At 37.9% G+C, this 22,526-nt stretch overlaps 1 protein-coding gene across 4 annotated transcripts; it reads right to left on the reverse strand.

The window, feature by feature from the left end:
- LOC117402659 (centrosomal protein of 68 kDa-like) lies at window positions 1–22,354 on the reverse strand. 4 transcript variants are annotated; one of them, XM_034004021.3, is made up of 7 exons: window positions 22,228–22,354; window positions 8,524–8,905; window positions 4,724–6,208; window positions 4,296–4,418; window positions 3,878–3,974; window positions 2,605–2,765; window positions 1–2,285 (listed from the first exon to the last, which is right to left on the reverse strand). In XM_034004021.3, exons 2-7 carry the CDS (start codon window positions 8,869–8,871, stop codon window positions 2,277–2,279), a joined length of 2,223 nt encoding a protein of 740 aa, XP_033859912.1. In that variant the 5' UTR covers window positions 8,872–8,905; window positions 22,228–22,354; the 3' UTR covers window positions 1–2,276. The 4 variants fall into 4 exon arrangements, with proteins under 4 accessions (XP_033859912.1, XP_058880411.1, XP_033859911.1 ...); XM_059024428.1 differs by having other exon boundaries at window positions 2,598–2,765; XM_034004020.3 differs by adding an exon at window positions 21,196–21,275 and having other exon boundaries at window positions 1–2,765.
- Window positions 22,355–22,526: the final 172 nt, after the last annotated feature.

Consider the following 22,526-nt stretch of genomic DNA (forward strand, 5'->3'; position numbering starts at 1 on the left):
CTTGCATTTTATGGTTTATTTTGTTGAAATGGTTACACAACTATGGTAATTCACAGAAAAGAGTTTTAACAATTTCATACTCGCTGTAGTACTGTATATAAGGAGACTGTGGTCCTGTGGTTAAAGAAAAGGGCTTGTAACCAGGTCTCTGGTTCAAATCCCAGCTCATTTATTGTGTGACCTTGAGCAAGTCACTTAACCTCCTTGTGCTCCGTCTTTCAGATGAGACGTTGTAAGTGACTCTGCAGCTGATGCATAGTTCATACACCCTAGTCTCTGTAAGTCGCCTTGGATAAAGCCGTCTGCTAAATAAACAAATAATAAAAATAAGCCCATGTAGCGTGAAGCAAATAAATCCATTATAGTGTAGAACATGAACATGTTGGCTAAGGACATTATAAACCTGTTAATGCCCCAAAGCTGTGTATTAACCGATTTTATAACATTACATTAAATAAAGATATATGTACAAGTGGTAAAGACCATACAGGGTACAGAAATTGGGTTTAAAAAAAAAATGTAGCTAACCCAATACATTTTAAAAGGATCCACATTCCATTGGCTGCCGTCTTGCTGGTCTAGAGTATGTTGGTTTAACAACTAAATTGGCATCTTGCCGTCTATTGTCAGCCTCTAACAGGAATTTTGTAAGTGTTAATGGTTCTGCACTAAAAACAACCCATTTAACATTGCATTGTAGTTTTGTTTAAAGATCAAGTTACTTGACCCCAGGGATGAAATTCTGTCGGTACTGTGTACCAGGACTTATTTAGTCTGCTTTTCATCCAATGCAGATGCATTCATCCACTCGCACAGTCCACTAGCACAGGGACCCGGGACCCGCACGTTTATCATCTGACTGCAGCCCACTGTATAAAGCTTTCAGTATTTTCAGTTTATTTAGAGACATTGCAGTACTACAAGGGAAACGTATTTCACTTTTCTAATTTACTTTGTATGTGTATCATTGCTGTTATACTCCCTGCAATCAGCAAGGTTCCTTCCTTTCTAATTTTAGACTGGACATGTTTGATTTCACAAAGGAAACCTAACTGCTGGTACCATAGATAACAGCAGTGAAGGCTAAATTACTATAAGGCCGCATACAGTATACAACTTGAAATTATAAAAAGGACTAGTATTTAAGCAGTACCATTGATGTACTTTTGGAATGAAGATCTGCTGTATTTGTTCATCAAATGTGATGGATATATGAATGCCGTATTCCAAAAATGTTAGTGTGCGACAAAAGGCATCCTAGTATACTTTGGTTATTGTCAAACATTATTTTAGTTTTTCCATCTAAGATCCCCTTGATGTTAAAGCTAAATTTCTGTTAAAATATGACTGCATTGTTCAGATAATACTGTAAACTTCCATATAAAACTGCATTTCCAACCTTTCATCAGTTCACAATTACTGCATTAAAAGTATTTCTTACATGATGTGTCAAAGCAGTGGAAGAGCAGAAATAACACATACACAAATGATTACAATCACATAAGTAAGGCAAAACAATAGCAGAAATACACTGAAATCATTAGTATTACTAAGAAGTAAGGCTCGGGTATTAGATCATCTGTCAATGAAAAAAAGATGCTGCTTGGTGAAAATCATTGAATACAGTGCTGACTAAGTTTTGTAATGCCACACAATTGTGTGAATACAAGTGTTTTATTGTAAAGCCTGCATATTTGTGGTAGGATTTATTTAATAATGTTGCTTATTCATCAAGTTTACAAAAGTACATTATTTCCCTGTTCTATTGCACACATTAATCAAACTTTCAGACAAAGAAGGGTCTGCAGCAAACAGCCATGTGATAACAAAAACTTCAAAACTCTTTATAAGTACAGTGGTGCCACAATTTAAATCGAATCCTAGAGTAAGGCAATTTACTCATCAGTGAAAACCTGAGCAGTCATTTATGAAAGATAAATTAAGTTATAACACCCACATTATACTCCAAATAAAATTGTGGAAAATTTCAAACATGATAATTACATTCCTAAAATATGGTGTAATAATATACCATATTCCTGAAAATCATTATAGGCAATAGACTAACCTTAAAGTAGATTCTACAATAGCATGTTATGCATCATCTTATTGTACAGCACAACAGAACTAAATTATATTAATGCCACAGAAAAAAAATCAAGGGTACCATTTATGGGGAAAAAAATACATTTACATAACCAGTGAAACGTAGTGTTGATGGAGATAATGTGTCTTCGTAGTTCTGGATCTTGTTCCACAAATCCACTTTCATTCAGCTATTGACTCTTTATATATAAATATAAAAAAATTAGTATGTTTTGAGGAAGTGATATTTCATACCAGAACATCAAAGCAACAAATGAATCCTGCATTGCTACACAGGAGACTGTCCCAACTGAATGCACTTACACTAGTAATATAAATCTTCCAACTCTAAATGACCAAGTGGAATCATTCAATTAACCTACAGGGTCCAAAAATCGGATTTCCCCTAGAAAAATATAAATAAATGAAAGATAAATCTTTGCTTATTTAAAACTAAAATTACAATGGTATTCTGTCTTCTTGAATTGTGCATTCTGAAATGGTTACCTTACTTTTTACCTCAATTGAATCCACAGTAGAATCACCACTTGGGTCAGACATTGTCAGCACCTCATCTCGAATGATATCCATAGCGGTCAGTATCGAGGAGTACAAGTGTTCTGCATGCTTGTCCAGGGCCTCCGACTGTTTTTCAACCAACCCCAGAGTTTCCTTTAGAACTAACCGCAAAGTAATTTAGTCAGTTAGAATAACCACTGCTATCAGGATTTAAGATGATGCAAATAGCATAAAATGGTTTTAGTACTTTGTAGATGCTTTCCATATAAACTGTCAGGATAGATGACTGGATAACTTATTCTGGTAATGAATTTGAATATGTAGGGATTCTTTAAACAATTAAACAGAATCATTTTGAGCAATATTAACCATTAACTACTGGGATTATATACAGCGCTACCCTGTTATAATGCGGTTGTCGGGGTCCATAATTAGGAGACCGCCTTATTTTGTGTTTTGCCTTATAATGAATATTGGCATTTTTGTTCCTGAAATGATTTACAAGCCCACAAGTCAAATTTATATTGTAGTGTAAAGTGGAAAATGAAGGAAGGAGACACACACAATTTGCAGGTACTCGAATCCACTGTTTATTGGGACGATTAATCCCGACCCTGTTAGCCTGGCCAACACCAAAAACAACAAACAGTCTTGCATTGCCACAGCAGCACTTTCACACAGCTGCTTGTCTCACTCTATAGCACAGCACATTTTTTTTCCTAAAGCAGCCCTCTTTGGAGTCAATCTTATCAAGCAAACCTCTTAGTTTTTCTTCGTCTTTAAGCCATCCACACCATGTAGATTCTGCAAAATGTATATCTTTTGAAACTGCTGCTTGAGTTTCACCTTTTCTTACTCTGTCCACCGCATCGAGTTTAATTTTAACACAGAAAGAGTTTCATTTTTTGCTGTCTGCCATGCTTCATACTGTATATCTGGAACGTTCACCCAATGTTTGCCTGTCAAATTGCATTATGGGGGAAATGGGAGCCACGACCTTACTGTGTTATAACAGATTCCGCACTATAACAGGTTGCGTTATAAAAGGGCAGTACTGTTCTTATTTTTGTGTTAACAAACCCCTCTAGGATTAACCCCCTGATCGAGGCTATAATAGAAGAATACTTTGTGTGTGTGACCCTAGATTTTACACTGATTTAACTATCAATGACTTATATGATGTGCAGATTAATAATTAGGGTAGAAGAAAGTGGTGCTTCCTACACATAGCCAGAATCTTTTGGTCTCATCCAATTTCTTTTTATCGAGTTACCTGGGGAGGTGGAGCTCATGCAGCAAAGAAGAATTTCTCCAGTTTTTAAAACTGCTGTGGTAAGAGGCTGGTGTTCATCCACTTCCTTCTGGAACTTCTGTAAAATTGATAGTAGAAGACATACAATGTATGATTTTTTAAAGCATTTGTGTGAGACAGCATGAAGTATATAATATATTTAAAAAAAAAAACACTGGGTTTGAGTTTCATGCTTACCAAGGCTTTGAATAAGGCTGTTGTATACTTTATGATCTGTGTGTACTTTTTAAAATAACATTATAAATGTGAAACATTAAAACAGCTATGGTTTTTGCCACTCTTGTCAGATCAGCTTGAAACTCATTCCTCTACCTGCCAAACATTTCATTTTCTTCAGGAAGAAGGCGGACAGTTCACTAGACTTGTCCGATATATTTACCTTGTAGACATCAAGGGAGGCCTTGACACTGTCGATGTCTGGTGCTGGAGGATTCCAGCTGTCTATTTTCTCAGCTACTTGGTATAGCCATTGAATTAGCTCCTCCAGTTTATAGCAAAATGTCTGTATAAGAGAAATGTGTCATTTACCTTTTACCAAATCCATTTACACACCTCATGCCACTACGGCAACAAGTAAATAAATACAAGAAGTATATTAGATATCTTCTTATATTCTGAATCTGTATGGGAGAAGAATTCCCTAATCAAGTGTCATCACAATAGGATAATAGATTCTCTAGATAAATGTAAAACAATAGTGTCAATGGGCGGCTCTACTATATCTCTGTTACCTGGGATTATGCATCGCTAGTGGGGGATAATTCCGATACATTGTGCAATAAATTGAGGTTAAGGTTAAGGCTATACCTGAATGTGTTGCATAAGCGATTCCTTTGTTTCTCCACCGCTGTGGTCAACTTGTGTCTTCTTTTCAAATTCAAAAAGAGATAATCCTCCAAGCTGCTCCATAAAATAAGAGACCTTTTTCAGCCTGCTTTTTGTAAGTTCACCCTCCGCACTTTGTAAGTCATTCTCTAGGTCATAGTCTTCCTTGATGGTTTGCGTTCCAAATAGGGCACCAGCATCTGTAATTCCCTCACCAGTCATGAGCTCCACTTGATTATACAGGGTCTTGGGTGAAGCAGTATCCTTTTCCAGAACAGATTGTGTTTCACAGCACACATCCCCAGGCTTGCTTATCTGCACCGCTATGGTATTTAATTGTTGTGATAATACCTCCAACTCCTTTAACCTTAGAGGCAGAGAAAGGTATTCTTCATCACTGTCCCATGCTTTGTGTAGTGGAAGGATCTGTGTAGTGGGGATAAAACAAGGCTTGGATGCAGCAGATGAAAAGACCCCATATTTATGGTGCCACATTCTCTGTTCAAGTTTTTTGTTATGTGATTCAAACCAGGCCGAACTGTTGGAGTTTTCTAATGAAAGATCCACATAGTCATCTGAAGAATATGGGCTGATGGACCTTCTTGAAGAACCTACATGCTGCTGGTGTACAAAACCCAATTTCAAATGACAGGGTTCCTTATACTCTGGACCTGAGGGTCGTAAGCCTTTGCCTGAGAACGGGCTCTCAGTAGCTGAATTGTCGTTTATCAAAACTGCAGTGTCGCATTCAAGGCACGGTGTTGACCTCAGAGTGTTGTTAGTGGAGTAACAGAAGCTATCAAGCTCAATACCAGAGTCGTGCAGCAATGGGTCAGAAACTATAGGATCCCCACCTGATTTGCCCCTGGAACAAGAATGATTTGGTCTTAAGGGATAGGTGTAATCAAGCAAGACCCTGTATTCCTCATTAGGATCCCAATGAGGAGACATTCGGTTGGGAGATGGAGGTAAGGCGCTAGGGATTGCACATGCCCAGTAATCAGCCTGATAAGGACATTTTTCCCTGCTGTCCTTGGAATCCAGTGGCTCATCTAGGCTATGATGCAAGGACCTACCAGAACGAGTGGATGCATTAAGAGACTTCCAAACTTGAGATGTATTTTTTTTTGACAGTCGTGAATAAGGATTAGATGCTTCTACTGAAGATGGTCGGGGGGCAGACAGACCTCTGGGACTCATCTTCACCATAGTGCTGTAGTCCCCAAGAGGTGGACTGGAGAAGCAACATCTACTAGACCAAGGGGTCCCACTATCGAATCTTAAACCTGTTTGGTGGTATGACGTATTCCCCTCTCTAGAGTACGATGCTGCATGTGAGGTTGCTGGTTCATACAAGCCTTGATGAGGTGAACCACAATCAGTATTGTCATTTATTTTCACTGACTTTGACTGATATTCACAACTTGGAGTTGGTAGTGTGGTACTTTTGTCCTCTACATGTAAATCCTTAAAAAAGAAAGAAAGAAAAAAAAGAAACATATGTAGTTTGGTAAGGTCTATGACATTTTACAAATCTGACTTCCACTGACATTGTTTTGGGGAAGCTGTGAATTGTGTACATATTCATACACGTATATTTTTATTCAAGAAAAAAAAAAGATTTGTAGGACCATGTTAAAAGGAGTTTACCAAAAAAAATAAAAAATAACAGAATAAAATCGTTAAACATGATCAACCTACAGTTTAAAGTACAGTTTACATAACAAAAACAATTACAGTATATAAATAGCCTTTACAGTTTTATTATTTTTAAAAAGTGGTTTTGTGCATCAAAGGATACACCATCTTAAGTATCTGTCATATGTCATTTTTTTAAACACAAACTGGGCATCGTATTGTATTGTAAAATGTTGGGACACAATGAGGATAAAGGGAACATTGATCGATTTTGCCAGAAAATGCCGCGACAAAGGTCCCATGTTGCAAATATATCATCAAAAGAGAGAGTAAATGATGTTCTTTGCTTTGCTTTGTACACTGTGAAGGTGGCACCCGATGCGATCCACAGCGCTCTACCGCCAAGGGAAATTGACATCAACAGCTGACCGTCTTCCTAATTTGAAAACATTAGCTTTCAGATACATAAATGCAGTAACAAATATAGCTGACACTGAGTGCAGCAACTCGCTGTATAATCTTCTCCTGTCTGATCGGAGGCGTTCTCTTTCAGAAGACAAACTCAAAGAGTTGGTGTTCCTTTATTTCAATCTTGGAATTTAGAAAGACTTTATGTTTAAAAAAAAATCCATTGTTTTAAACTTATGCCAGTATTTTGATATCCAGTATGAAAGAAGAACACAATACAACTGCACAATACTTTTGTTACTTTGCACATACTTGTACAGATAATTTTGCATAATTTTTATTTTTTCTGTGCATAATTCCCTGGGGTGTAGCTTTTGTCACCTGATGGAAAGATATTTTGAGGAGGAATGTGATCTTGAACCCAGATTATGTACCTGAAGCCAGCTCAGGCAGGAATCAAATAGACCTTGTATCTGAGACTAGCAGTAGGGGATTCCAGCAGTGAAGAAGACATCTCCTGTGATTCCACAGAGAAACAATGCAGCTAAAAGGGATAGTACTTCAAAAATGATAGGTGAATAATGCTAATATAAACTAAATAGTTCTTAATGTATATATATATATATATATATATATATATATATATATATATATATATATATATATATATATATATATATATATATTAAACATTTTGTATGGAATATTTATTATTAAATGTAGAGTAGGCACACACAAAAATCAGTTTAGAAAGTAATAATAAAAGTAATACACTTTTCAACTTTTGTCAAAATGTTTGTTACTTTGATAGTATCTACTGGTATTTTACTAAGATTACATTTAAGAGTTCAAAGTTATAGATTAAGTAATAATACTACTACTACTACAATGCACTCCGTTTATAAAAATCACCGATATAACAATCAACAATCAACCGCATATAGTGATCAAAACTAAAATTAGCTTAAGCGGATTGATGATCGCTGTGACTTGGTTGCTTGGAGGTTGTAGCTACAACACTAACTGATTCATAAAACAAAGACTTCACCTTTGCTAAACTCGTCAAATAAAATGAATAATAATTGCGATGGTTAATTATGTGTTTGCATTACAAGAGGGCTTCTTAAAATATAGAGCAATTCATTTGATTCTGCATGTTATTCGCTGGAGTAGAAAGAAGTCTTCGTTAATCGCCTCGTTTCACTTTTTAATAAAAACAGGAGTCGGCATAAAACATATTTAAAAGGCAGGTACATTCGTCAGAAAAAACCCTGAAACGCTAGATAATTTTAAATAGCGATATTACATTAAAATACAGACAGTAGCCTACTAAACACATCAATCACTACAGGCAGTAAAGATTTTGAAGAGCACAGAGGCTATAGCCTAGATATCAGCAGGACTTGGAAATTAGTGTATGCACAACGAGGGATGAAATGCATTTTATTTTGCGCAAAGCAACGTGTAAAAGGGCCTAAATAAATAATTATTACTATGATTTTAATGCCCGTGCCTCGGATGCCTTGTAGCTGGCTACGGCCTTGATAAATACAATTGAAATTGAATATCGTAATGCATAATGGATATGTGACCTTTTTAAGGATTAATCTATTTGGATTAGTCTACTCAACAAAAAAAATCAAAAATCAAAAAGACAAAAACATTGAATTCCAAGCCATTTTCTAACCTTTTTTTAAAATGTTGGCAATACATTTGAGAATATATCTTTATCTCACCGTTTCTGAGTGCTTCTTGTGGTCAGTAGAAATGTCATACAATGGCTTTCTCATTGCATTCTTGGCTTTCCCTAAAGAATATCTGGAAAACGGTTTGATTGTAACTGTCTTCCTCTGGCTGCAACTGAGTGACTCTCCAGGACTCATTACTGAATATGACTTAGGCTCTTGTGCTGAAAGTGCCTCTCTGGATCTGTGTGCAGGAGACTTTGATTCATCAATGGTCATGAGCTGATGCACACCATGAACAAGCTCCGGAATATCCTTCTCTTGGTCAGAGTAATTCCAGGTCTTTGTTTCCATCTCTGATGGCATCTCAGAAAATATTCTTTCAACTTCCAAAGCCATGAATCCACAGTGCTCAGTCACGTGTAAGCAGTTACTAAAAAGACAAAAAGGATTTATTAGTTTAAATGAATTGTATTTAGTAAACATGAGATAACACCTTTCCCCTATAAAGATTGAGCATCAAGGCGGTTCCCTTTCTAGTACGAAATGTAACCATTGCCTCATGGGATATATCTCTTATAACCCAAATTACCTGAGCACTTATATCAAAACTTATATCGTCTCCGCCCCCGGAAATAAATACGATTTACGCACAAGGCTCAGTGGCATTTTTCTTTCAGCCTTGCCTGAGGAAGGAGTGAGTTCTGACTGATAAGTTGATATATTTACTTTTTCTCTCTCATTTCATATTTTGAAATAATTTTGCTTATTCTTAGCATATAATTCTTCTTGGCCTTAGGTTCTGATTAAGTCCCCTCCGCGGCCTTGTGTGCTGTGCAAAGCCGGCGGCTCTCCCGGCCCCTTCCCTGGGATTCAGTCCCTTGTTGCTTGGCTTTTCATGACTGGATATACATTTTTGCTAGCGATTTTTCATTATATATATATATATATATATATATATATATATATATATATATAGACGTGCTCAAATTTGTTGGTACCCCTCCACAAAAAACGAAGAATGCACAATTTTCTCTGAAATAACTTGAAACTGACAAAAGTAATTGGCATCCACCATTGTTTATTCCATATTTAATAGAAATCAGACTTTACTTTTGATTTTTTATTCAACATAATATTGTAAATAAGAAAACAAATGAAAATGGCATGGACAAAAATGATGGGACCGCTAACCTAATATTTTGTTGAACAACCTTTAGAGGCAATCAATGCAATCAAACGTTTTCTGTAGCTCTCAATGAGACTTCTGCACCTGTTAACAGGTAGTTTAGCCCACTCTTCCTGAGCAAACTGCTCCAGCTGTCTCAGGTTTGATGGGTGCCTTCTCCAGACTGCAAGTTTCAGCTCTTTCCATAGATGTTTGATAGGATTCAGATCAGGACTCATAGAAGGCCACTTCAGAATAGTCCAATGTTTTGTTCTTTTCCATTCTTGGGTGCTTTTAGCTGTGTGTTTTGGGTCATTATCCTGTTGGAGGACCCATGACCTGCGACTGAGACAGAGCTTTCTGACACTGGGCAGTACGTTTCGCTCCAGAATGCCTTGATAGTCTTGAGATTTCATTGTGCCCTGCACAGATTCAAGGCACCCTGTGCCAGGCGCAGCAAAGCAGCCCCAAAACATAACCGAGCCTCCTCCATGTTTCACTGTAGGTATGGTGTTCTTTTCTTTGAAAGCTTCATTTTTTCGTCTGTGAACACAGAGCTGATGTGACTTGCCAAAAAGCTCCAGTTTTGACTCATCTGTCCAAAGGACATTCTCCCAGAAGGATTGTGGCTTGTCAATATGCATTTTAGCAAATTCCAGTCTGGCTTTTTTATGTTTTTCTTTCAAAAGTGGAGTCCTCCTGGGTCTTCTTCCATGGAGCCCACTTTCGCTCAAAAGGCGACGGATGGTGCGATCAGAAACTGACGTACCTTCACCTTGGAGTTCAGCTTGTTTCTCTTTGGCAGTTATCCTTGGTTCTTTTTCTACCATTCGCACTATCCTTCTGTTCAACCTGGGGTCGATTTTCCTCTTGCGGCCGCGCCCAGGGAGGCTGGCTACAGTTCCATGGACCATCAACTTCTTAATAATATTTGCAACTGTTGTCACAGGAACATCAAGCTGCTTGGAGATGGTCTTGTAGCCTTTTCTTTCTGATCTCCTCAGACAACTCTCTCCTTTGCTTTCTCTGGTCCATGTTCAGTGTGGTGCACACAATGATACCAAACAGCACAGTGACTACTTTTCTCCATTTAAATAGGCTGAATGACTGATTACAAGATTGGAGACATGTGTGATACTAATTAAAGAAACTAATTAGTTTGAAATATCACTATAATCCAATTATTTATTATCTTTTCTAAGGGGTACCAACAAATGTGTCCAGGCCATTTTAGAATATCTTTGTAGAATAAGCAATAATTCATCTCTTTTCACAGCTTCTTTGCTTTATTCTATGACATACCAAAGGCATGCAAGTATACATGATAAAATAGCTTTTAATTTCATCACTTTTCAGGAGGAATGAAGCATTATTTCAATGAGCTGTAAGGGTACCAACAAATTTGAGCACGTCTGTATATATATATATATATATATATATATACAGTACTGTGCAAAAGTTTTAGGCAGGTGTGAAAAAATGCTGTAAAGTAAGAATGCTTTCAAAAATAGACATGTTAATAGATTATATTTATCAATTAACAAAATGCAAAGTGAGTGAACAGAAGAAAAATCTACATCAAATCAATATTTGGTGTGACCACCCTTTGCCTTCAAAACAGCATCAATTCTTCTAGGTACACTTACACACAGTTTTTGAAGGAACTCGACAGGTAGGTTGGCCCAAACATCTTGGAGAACTAACCACAGTTCTTCTGTGGATTTAGGCAGCCTCAGTTGCTTCTCTCTCTTCATGGAATCCCAGACAGACTCGATGCGATCAGGGCGCTGTGGGGGCCATACCATCACTTCCAGGACTCCTTGTTCTTCTTTACGCTGAAGATAGTTCTTAATGACTTTCGCTGTATGTTTGGGGTCGTTGTCATGCTGCAGAATAAATTTGGGGCCAATCAGATGCCTCCCTGATGGTATTGCATGATGGATAAGTATCTGCCTGCACTTCTCAGCATTGAGGAGACCATTAATTCTGACCAAATCCCCAACTCCATTTGCAGAAATGCAGCCCCAAACTTGCAAGGAACCTCCACCATGCTTCACTGTTGCCTGCAGACACTCATTCGTGTACCGCTCTCCAGCCCTTCGGCGAACAAACTGCCTTCTGCTACAGCCAAATATTTCAAATTTTGACTCATCAGTCCAGAGCACTTGCTGCCATTTTCTGCAGCCCTGTTCCTGTATTTTCGTGCATAGTTGAGTCGCTTGGCCTTGTTTCCACGTCAGAGGTATGGCTTTTTGGCCGCAAGTCTTCCATGAAAGCCACTTCTGACCAGACTTCTCCGGACAGTAGATGGGTGTACCAGGGTCCCACTGTTTTCTGCCAATTCTGAGCTGATGGCACTGCTGGACATCTTCCGATTGCGAAGGGAAGTAAGCATGATGTGTCTTTCATCTGCTGCAGTAAGTTTCCTTGGCCGACCACTGCGTCTACGGTCCTCAACGTTGCCCGTTTCTTTGTGCTTCTTCAAAAGAGCTTGGACAGCACATCTGGAAACCCCTGTCTGCCTTGAAATTTCTGCCTGGGAGAGACCTTGCTGATGCAGTATAAATACCTTGTGTCTTGTTGCTGTGCTCAGTCTTGCCATGGTGTATGACTTTTGACAGTAAACTGTCTTCAGCAACCTCACCTTGTTAGCTGAGTTTGGCTGTTCCTCACCCAGTTTTATTCCTCCTACACAGCTGTTTCTGTTTCAGTTAATGATTGTGTTTCAACCTACATATTGAATTGATGATCATTAGCACCTGTTTGGTATAATTGTTTAATCATACACCTGACTATATGCCTACAAAATCCCTGACTTTGTGCAAGTGTACCTAGAAGAACTGATGCTGTTTTGATTTAGATTTTTCTTCTGTTCACTCACTTTGCATTTAGTTAATTGATAGATATAATCTATTAACATGTCTATTTTTGAAAGCATTCTTACTTTACAGCATTTTTTCACACTTGCCTAAAACTTTTGCACAGTACTGTATATATATATATATATATATATATATATATATATATATATATATATATATATATATATACACACACACAGACGTGCTCAAATTTGTTGGTACCCTTACAGCTCATTGAAATAATGCTTCATTCCTCCTGAAAAGTGATGAAATTAAAAGCTATTTTATCATGTATACTTGCATGCCTTTGGTATGTCATAGAATAAAGCAAAGAAGCTGTGAAAAGAGATGAATTATTGCTTATTCTACAAAGATATTCTAAAATGGCCTGGACACATTTGTTGGTACCCCTTAGAAAAAATAATAAATAATTGGATTATAGTGATATTTCAAACTAATTAGTTTCTTTAATTAGTATCACACATGTCTCTAATCTTGTAATCAGTCATTCAGCCTATTTAAATGGAGAAAAGTAGTCACTGTGCTGTTTGGTATCATTGTGTGCACCACACTGAACATGGACCAGAGAAAGCAAAGAAGAGAGTTGTCTGAGGAGATCAGAAAGAAAATAATAGACAAGCATGGTAAAGGTAAAGGCTACAAGACCATCTCCAAGCAGCTTGATGTTCCTGTGACAACAGTTGCAAATATTATTAAGAAGTTTAAGGTCCATGGAACTGTAGCCAACCTCCCTGGGCGCGGCCGCAAGAGGAAAATCGACCCCAGATTGAACAGAAGGATAGTGCGAATGGTAGAAAAAGAACCACGGATAACTGCCAAAGAGATACAAGCTGAACTCCAAGGTGAAGGTACGTCAGTTTCTGATCGCACCATCCGTCGCTTTTTGAGCGAAAGTGGGCTCCATGGAAGAAGACCCAGGAGGACTCCACTTTTGAAAGAAAAACATAAAAAAGCCAGACTAGAATGTGCTAAAATGCATATTGACAAGCCACAATCCTTCTGGGAGAATGTCCTTTGGACAGATGAGTCAAAACTGGAGCTTTTTGGCAAGTCACATCAGCTCTATGTTCACAGACGAAAAAATGAAGCTTTCAAAGAAAAGAACACCATACCTACAGTGAAACATGGAGGAGGCTCGGTTATGTTTTGGGGCTGCTTTGCTGCGCCTAGCACAGGGTGCCTTGAATCTGTGCAGGGCACAATGAAATCTCAAGACTATCAAGGCATTCTGGAGCAAAACATACTGCCCAGTGTCAGAAAGCTCTGTCTCAGTCGCAGGTCATGGGTCCTCCAACAGGATAATGACCCAAAACACACAGCTAAAAGCACCCAAGAATGGATAAGAACAAAACATTGGACTATTCTGAAGTGGCCTTCTATGAGTCCTGATTTGAATCCATCAAACATTTATGGAAAGAGCTGAAACTTGCAGTCTGGAGAAGGCACCCATCAGTTTGCTCAGGAAGAGTGGGCCAAACTACCTGTTAACAGGTGCAGAAGTCTCATTGAGAGCTACAGAAAATGTTTGATTGCAGTGATTGCCTCTAAAGGTTGTGCAACAAAATATTAGGTTAGAGGTCCCATAATTTTTGTCCATGCCATTTTCATTTGTTTTATTATTTACAATATTATGTTGAATAAAAAATCAAAAGCAAAGTCTGATTTCTATTAAATATGGGATAAACAATGGTGGATGCCAGTTACTTTTGTCAGTTATTTCAGAGAAAATTGTGCATTCTTCGTTTTTTGTGGAGGGGTACCAACAAATTTGAGCACGTCTGTATATATATATATATATATATATATATATATATATATATATATATATATACACAGTATATATATATTATGTATCATTTTTAGAAAGTTTTAATTATTTTCTATTTTCTTTCCCGAAACCCAGCATGAGCGTAGGCTGTCTGCTTGTACTAGGTACGCCTCTGTACACAGATGGTATACTGCGCTAGCTATCTGTTTTTTTTTTCTAGTCAGCATTTTGCACTACGGAGACACTGCCAGTGCTTTTTAGCTACACTGCGCTGTCGAATTGGCAGGAGCTTTTTCGACCGGAGAATATTCTGAGTATCTCTTTGCCGTTGCTGTGTCTGCTTTTTGCTTCAGTGACAATGAAGGCTACTAGATTTGTTTCTAGTTAGCAGGCACCTTCAACCCCTGTCTGTTTAACAGTGCATGCTTGCAGTTGTCAGTGGATTTTTCAGGTCACCTGCACGCCACTTGTCCTGGTAATAGAGCTGATACCAGTGACTTGCTTTTCAAGTACCAGACTCACTACTGGTACCAGGGCTGGGTGGTTGGTACCAGGACACTCTTGCCGGTACCAGTCAGTACCAGAGCCTGGTCGGTACCAGAGCCCGTACCAGTGACCTGGTCAGAACCAGTCAGTGCCCCTGTACGAGTCGGTACCAGAACTAGTACCTGTGACCTGATCGGTACCAGTCACCTTTATTGGTACCAAGGTTGGTACCAGTCATCTGGTTCATACCAGAATTGGTTCTGTCTGGTTTGACACCAAGACCGTTACCAGTGCTCCATTTCTGTGTATAGTTTTGAGCACCAGTCAGCTGTCTGTTCTTGTGCGCATACATTGCACAGCTGAACTGTTTTTTTCAACCTTGCACCATGCCTGGGTTTCACCTTTGTGCTTGTTGCAAAAGAAACATTACAGCAGAGGATAAGCATCCACTGCCTGGGAAGGGAGCATGCAAAGGGAGCAGTTAAAGACTTTTGCTAATTCTGCTAAGAGGACACTGGAAAGCAGACTGGCCTGCTGTTCCAGGGACCGCTCTGCATCTCCGACACCAGCACAGCATGACTCGCACCATTCGTCCCCTGCAGTGTGGCCAACAGTCCACACTCCCTGTTATACCGGGAGCTAGGATGTGATCCTAGGAGTAGGAGCAGGATTAAGAGTCTGCGCTCCTCTAAATCCTCCTCTTCATCCTCTGGCTCAGAGAGCTCCCCCTCTCCTCTGACATAGAAGGCATTCTGACAATACTGACTGGGCTGCGGGGCAAATGGAAAAGCTTTTTGAAGCTATGAACCAGCAGAAGTCCCTTTTGACGCAAACCCCCCTTCCCCCCGTTGTCTCAGTCCCCAGGGTTCAGGCGCCATTGCCTAACCCACAACCAGTGCAGGAGGACGCTTTGTCCCTTGCTGCATCTGAGGACATGGACACCCAAGAATTAATCTTCCCGTCCGAGGATGCGGAGTAGGAGCTCACCTCCCTTATCAGATGTACTACCACAGCTCTGCAGGTGCCTTGGGTCACAGAGGATGAGCCTAAATGCTCTAAATTTGATAGGCTGCCCGTTGCTATACACCAGCCTTGCCCCCCCCCCCTCCCCCCCCCACTTATTCTGCGTTTTAACACATTTTTATTATGTTCCACTTTAAGTCCTGGGGTCGTTAGCTATACGAACTGGAATTCTGGTGTTAAATGCTGAGGTTACTCTGTGTAACCTTGCAGTATATACACTGCATGAGGGTTCTCCCTCACTGTTTGCTTTCTTTTGGAATATCTGCTAACTTGGAATTAATAATTGTTCTGATGATTAAACAATTTATTTTGGTACCCGTACCGCTGAAAAATACAATGCCACTATGTACCACTGTCAATCTGTAGGTCCGTAAGCTTCACTCCATAATTGTATTAAACAGAGCAAGCTTAGGCTTGCCCATGTTTAAAGTTTTCCTTTGAAGAATGTTCTGATTTGACTCCCACAATGTGCTTTACACAATCAAGAAGCCCATTCAAGCTTCCTACTGAACTGTTAATCAATCACTGCAGGAGTACAGAACTAAAGAATGCTACAAATCTATTCTGTTCTTGAAATTTAACTGTGTTCTTACCAAGTAAAGACACAGCCTATTATAATTTCAGTGAAAGTACATCTTGAGTTAGCAAGGCTTCAAGGTAAATAAGTGGACTAGAAGCAAAGTTTCATGGGTCCAAGTATAAAACCCTTCCAGAGAAAAATAACCTGTTAACATTACAATCATAGTCTGTGAACTGGAGTCTATGATGTCTTTCAAGTAGGTGGCATTATATTTCTCTTTTCAACCACTTTTAATACTCACTTGAGTTGCAAATGGGGCAGAAGTTGCATGCCCCTAGTGGTCAATTCTAACAACTTAGTAGCAACAATAGAGAGCTATAGAGAACATACATAACAGGATATTAAACCAGCAATATATTTAATATTTCCAGAACTGTAGATAGTAGAAATTATCCCTTTTTAATAGTTTTGTATTATAAACCATTTTATGAAATTTGGTTTTAAAATAATATTTCTTAGGCTGTTTCTTAAAATCACAGCAAATGCATAAATGTCACTTTAGTCCTGGATCCTCCTGAACTTCCCATTAGAAAAGTTACAACATTGTATGTCACATACTGTGTTCAAAGCATTGTGCTGTAAGTTCAATGGTGAATGTTTGATGAAACTAAAACACCCACTGGTTCTGTATCCGTGGTTAGCTGACAGTCAAACATTTTAAAATAAACTGCTGTGGAATTGTGTGGTACAGTGGTAATGCACTATTTAACACGTTTCTGTTCTCATACCTTCACAACCCCCAGTGTGGATCAACTATTGGCAGCTTGCACTGGAATGCCAGGAATCCAGGATTGTGTTAAACAGCATTCCAAAATGATGGCTTAAGGTTTAGCAATTTATTGAAATTGGGGTTTGAACTAACCCAACATTGAACACCCAATGCATGAATGCCAGTGATTTAACAAGAGCCTTTTTTGGAATAGAATCTACTGTAATTTACAACAACGAGTCCACGCATAATCAGCATCAACAATTAGTACACACATTTTGTAAATATAACTATATTTAATAAAACGTGTTTTAAAAATCCAATAAAGAAGATTTGAGAATTTGAGACACACAACAATTTTAGCAGTTGAACCGGTTGTTAAAATGTTTCTTCATTATGTGTACGGGGGAACCAGTTTTTCAAGATTACCAAGTCCATTCTGCCGATAACAATATTTTTCTCCATTAACCTTTTTTTCCCCGTGCCAGACCAAGGCCTTAGCAGGGGTAAGTATACCTCATATCATTATAAATCATTAGGGTTTGCGTTCAGCAAAGTGGTGAGAACAACAAATGAACCTGGTAATAATGGAAGGCTCTTGTACAAATGAACTTGTTTTTGGTATTATTTCTGTTGATGCCTTATCTCACAGTCATTTGGCTTGTGAAAGTTGGAAACTAAAATACTGTTGTCCACATTTTTGGCAGGACTATTGTATTCTCTTTTTAGTGATATTTGCCAATAAACAAATTGCCTCTCAGAAGACAGTGACACATTGCAGTGTAATATACAAGGACTATACCCATATTGAAAAGACTTTTAACTGTTTTTTCTCAAGAAAAAAATAACTATAACCAGCAAGATGAACCCTACAGAATACAGTGGAAGCATGCAAGCCACAGAATCCTGGTTCAAATGCTAAATCGTCCTTTTTTCATCCCCAGGCATAACAATTTTTAGAATATAACAAACACAGAGAATTTCTGATTATTATATAAGTGCTGTGCATTAGGTGCACAGTATACTCAGGTAATAGCATTCACATATATATAGGTCAGGACTGCCCAGTCCCTGACCACATTCCGGCGCCTCCTTAAGACTGACCTCTTCAAAGAGCACCTGTAGAACTCTGTTTGTATCCTGGGACACTTTCACCCTTCATGTAAATGTGCTTTATTTTGCTCTTATCAGCCCCTATTTTACTGCATTTAATCCTGTACTTCAGAATACTGTAATCTGCCAAGTTTTTAACCTGTAGTACTTTGTATTTACTCACATCCTGATGTAACTATCACTATTTAATCATATCCTGATGTAACTATCACTATTACCTGCTGTATTATTGAATTGTGGTTTGTCAAACTTGTACTTTACTTGAACAAAAGTTATTGTAGTTCTTGCTCTTATTGTATTACTTGTATTGTAACGCTTGAAATGTCTTTGCTTACGATTGTAAGTCGCCCTGGATAAGGGCGTCTGCTAAGAAATAAATAATAATAATAATAATAATAATATATATATATATATTATACAACAGAGCGTGTGCTATCTAAGAGGTGTGCATTATACAAAGGATGTAACCCAAGGATGCTCATTATACATAGGGTGCACGTTATATTATAAAAATGAACGTATACCCTTGTGCCTCAGTCTTGATCAACCCCACTGTAAACGTTTTTTTTAAACAGGGCTTATGATGTAATGCCAGTCATGACAGCTGTTATTTCTATATGTAGAAGTCTATTCATGTTACAGCAGTTTGTATGTAACAGAAGGGTCAAAAGATAACATTTTATGGTACTGGAACCACTTCCTTCACAAACAATGATTTGGCCTTTGATTTTATTTTTCTGATGTTTGGCATAACAATTAGCATAATCATTTTGTTATAGTTTAACTAAAAAATGTTACTATGTGGGCTTTATTGTTCTGTAAAAATACAAGGAAACATACAGGGTAAGTAATAAAAACAATAACTACATCTGTGAAAAAGGCATTCATGTTATTGCCACAGAAAGCCTAAATCAACTTCAGGCAAAACAGTTAGGAAAACAGCAAAGTGCAGTACTGTATGTGGGACAACTTCTGACACCTAGCAACCAATCTTATTCCTTTTAAACAACTGTAACACAGATATTAATGAGGCAATCTGATCCTACCATCCATTCAACGATTTACGTTCACCCAACTTTGTTTCTTTGTTTGTTCTGTAAATATTCTCTAATTATATATCATTCAGCACGGTAGGCAAGCTAACTGCTTCGGCAAAATAAGGTTACCTTAGGAACAGTTCGGAACTATCCAAGGTTGCACTTCAGTAAATAAGAATACTCATGAGTTATTCATGAGCCTGTAGATATAGAACATTTTATTGACTGTTTACCAGATTAATATTTGTTTTCTGGGTTGTGTAAACGTACAATATGTACAACTTGTCGTCCTGAGTGTTTGTTTATTCAAAGGAACCACTATCATGTATGAGCACTTGTGTTTTTATACTGTATGCAATGCATTTAACGTTCAGCTCAATTTCAATTGGGCACGGCTTTGTTCTTTTCTCCTAAAACATTTTCATTCAAGTCGTTTTTATGGAATGCTAATTCTCAGACCTGTTAAAGAGTTACATGAACATTCCATTCATATGTCAATTAGATAAGGTGTACATTCTGCCACTAGTCGAGTTTGAAATTATATTCTAAACAATACATTAGCAGCAAACCAGGTGACATGCAACCTTACAAATTTGAAAATGTTTTTGATATTCAGGTGTTAGTTTCAGTGTAATTTCTAACTTCTACAATACTGTATGAGCATTGACTGTTTTAGGGTCTCTGTGACAATTTTACTTTTAAACAGCAGCAGTGTGGAGTAGTGGTTGGGGCTCTGGACTCTTGACCGGAGGGTTATGGGTTCAATCCCAGGTGGGGGACACTGCTGCTGTACCCTTGAGCAAGGTACTTTACCTAGATTGCTCCAGTTAAAACCCAACTGTATAAATGGGTAATTGTATGTAAAAGTAATGTGATATCTTGTAACAATTGTAAGTCGCCCTGGATAAGGGCGTCGGCTAAGAAATAAATAATAATAAACAAATGCCATGTATCTTTCCTGGTTGATTCTGTCACACTGAAAAGCAAAATGTAATTGTGGGGGAAGAAAGCAGATCAATCTGGAAATGCTGGGATAATTTAAGTACAAAGCTCTATGTAAGTTTCTTCAATAAGAGCAAGTTCAACTTAAATGCTGATCTTCAATTAAAATACTGTTCTAACAAGCATACAGGCCTGTTTTGTTTCTGTTCTTACCTCCTTATGGGAATTATCATGACACATGACACTTTTCTTTAAAAAAATGTTTTGCAAGTATTTTAAACTAAATTACTGCCCCCTAATCCCAGAGGAGGCTTATTTTGGAATATCAGCACTATAGTATCAGAGCAGTGTGTTGGTCCTTGAGATACTGTATTTGAATGCAGATATCTCCAAGAAATCAACACATTGAATGCCTGCAGCCCTGAGTTCCTTTTTGAAAGAACAAACTCCAAGACTGCTTTCTTAATAAACTCTGGGGAAGGTGGAGGAATTCTAAGCACGGGTTGATCTTAAACATGGGCTAACAAATCCAGAACTGAAAGAGTTTTTTCAACTTCTAACTTTAGATGCTGTATATTCTATGTCAGTATTATGAATCTGCTTTAGTTTCAATTGGCTGTTCTGTTGAGGTCACAAGTTTGCAAGTGTGTGCATGTACCAGTGACATTAACCCTGACTGAAGCTATTATGATTTCTGTACCTTAGTCTCATCCAAATAAACATATTAATTTCAGAATGCACTTTGTATGTATGTTTCTTGAGCTAGCTGGACTGGTGAGGGTTTTTGCATGCTGTTGGAATTGCCTCACCTGGCTTCTAAGCCTATTTTCATTTTTTAACATTGTATCGACATACACTTCTGTAATATCGCAAATATTATCTGCTCAGACATAGGCTATTAGGCTAGACAGCAAATATGCCAATCGGAATAGTATAGAGATTTATGGTAAATCAGACACAAACTTGGATAAACACGGACGTTAAAATTAAATAAGTTGCCAGATCTTGGACCTACCTATTCCCATGGTATGAGAAAGCAGTTTACTGAAAGATGAAAGAGGCTCATCCTTTCAGATCTGTTCTGTCCCACTGGCTCTGAAAATAACAGCAAACAGAGCCTACTACCCTCTGTGCACAGATCCAGACCCAATCCAATTCAGAATCAGATTATCGGAACTATATCAAGTTCCATGGCAAATGCCCAAGTTGACCATGTTACATTTGCACCACCAATGTTATAATTCAAACAGTTATTTTCTTATAAAAGTTTACCAAGATAGATTTGCACGGTAATTGTGTTGGTTTTCCATTGTTATACTATACATGTACTGTACCACAGTTTACCATGTTTTTGAATATGCTTTACTATACCTCGCTGGGCTTTACAACATTTACCGATGTCGCGATGTATTATCCACATTTCACTATACCTTCGTACACTTTGCCATGATTTGACTATGGTAAACATTTATAAGCGTAAGCTACACTTACCTGTGTTTTACCACACTTTACCATGATATTCTGCAATTAAAATGTATACGGGATAAAGTATTTCTTAAATGCAGTCGTTGTAGTATGATAAACAAAAGATATTTGCATCTCAGGCGTTTAAAAAGGTGATATTCACACTCCATCATTAATGCAATTTTATAGAACCCGAACAGGTTTCCTGGACAACATCAAGGTAGATATTACAAGACATAATAGCATAATGCCAAACAAACAGCCACCACCATACCCTACACACAGATAAGAAGAGAAGATTTTAAAAAAAGATCTATAATTTAATTGAAAAAAAAAACGTATTTAAAACTACAAATTAGCACACTCTGGTTTGGTACAAACCAAATGCATTATAACAGACATTATTTAAAATAATAATTGTTTTAGGATTTAAAATGCACATGCTGTATAAATGAAATCTCATCTTACGTGTTGCTACTTTCCTTGTTTTGTTATCATCGCTTCAAGTTCAACATAACGTTTAATATTATTTGCATCATGCACTCTTTATTCTTTGATAAATGGTTTACGGTCTTGTACTTACATTTTTAATCAGCAACTGCGATTACTTTAGTTGTTCATTGTGTTTTACTGTAACTGTTTTCTCCAAAAGACGTGCATTTGACTCCCAATTTGTTAAAATGTTACAAAACCCCAGCCTGACAGCCAGTCTTAGGAAATTGTTCACAAACTACAAAGGCGGAGCGAGGGAAGCAGCTGCTAGCCAATCAACGCAAGGGTTTCCTCCCGAGACGCTTTTCTGTCGCTAGGAGATGAAGATTTGTAGAATGCAAGAGGGATTCCACGTGATATTAAGAATGTTTGCACGGATTATCACGTATC

This window comes from Acipenser ruthenus, chromosome 5, assembly GCF_902713425.1.
Source record: "Acipenser ruthenus chromosome 5, fAciRut3.2 maternal haplotype, whole genome shotgun sequence".
NCBI lineage: Eukaryota > Metazoa > Chordata > Actinopteri > Acipenseriformes > Acipenseridae > Acipenser > Acipenser ruthenus.

Bases quoted from the DNA above. Each gene is read 5' to 3' on its own strand.
- LOC117402659 (XM_034004019.3), bottom strand. From the start codon at position 8,871: ATGGCTTTGGAAGTTGAAAGAATATTTTCTGAGATGCCATCAGAGATG. The intron at 6,209-8,523 runs GTGAGATAAAGA...TTCTTTTTTAAG, and splicing joins ACAAGAAGCACTCAGAAACG to GATTTACATGTAGAGGACAA. The intron at 3,975-4,295 runs GTAAATATATCG...TCAATTTTACAG, and splicing joins CCTCCCTTGATGTCTACAAG to AAGTTCCAGAAGGAAGTGGA.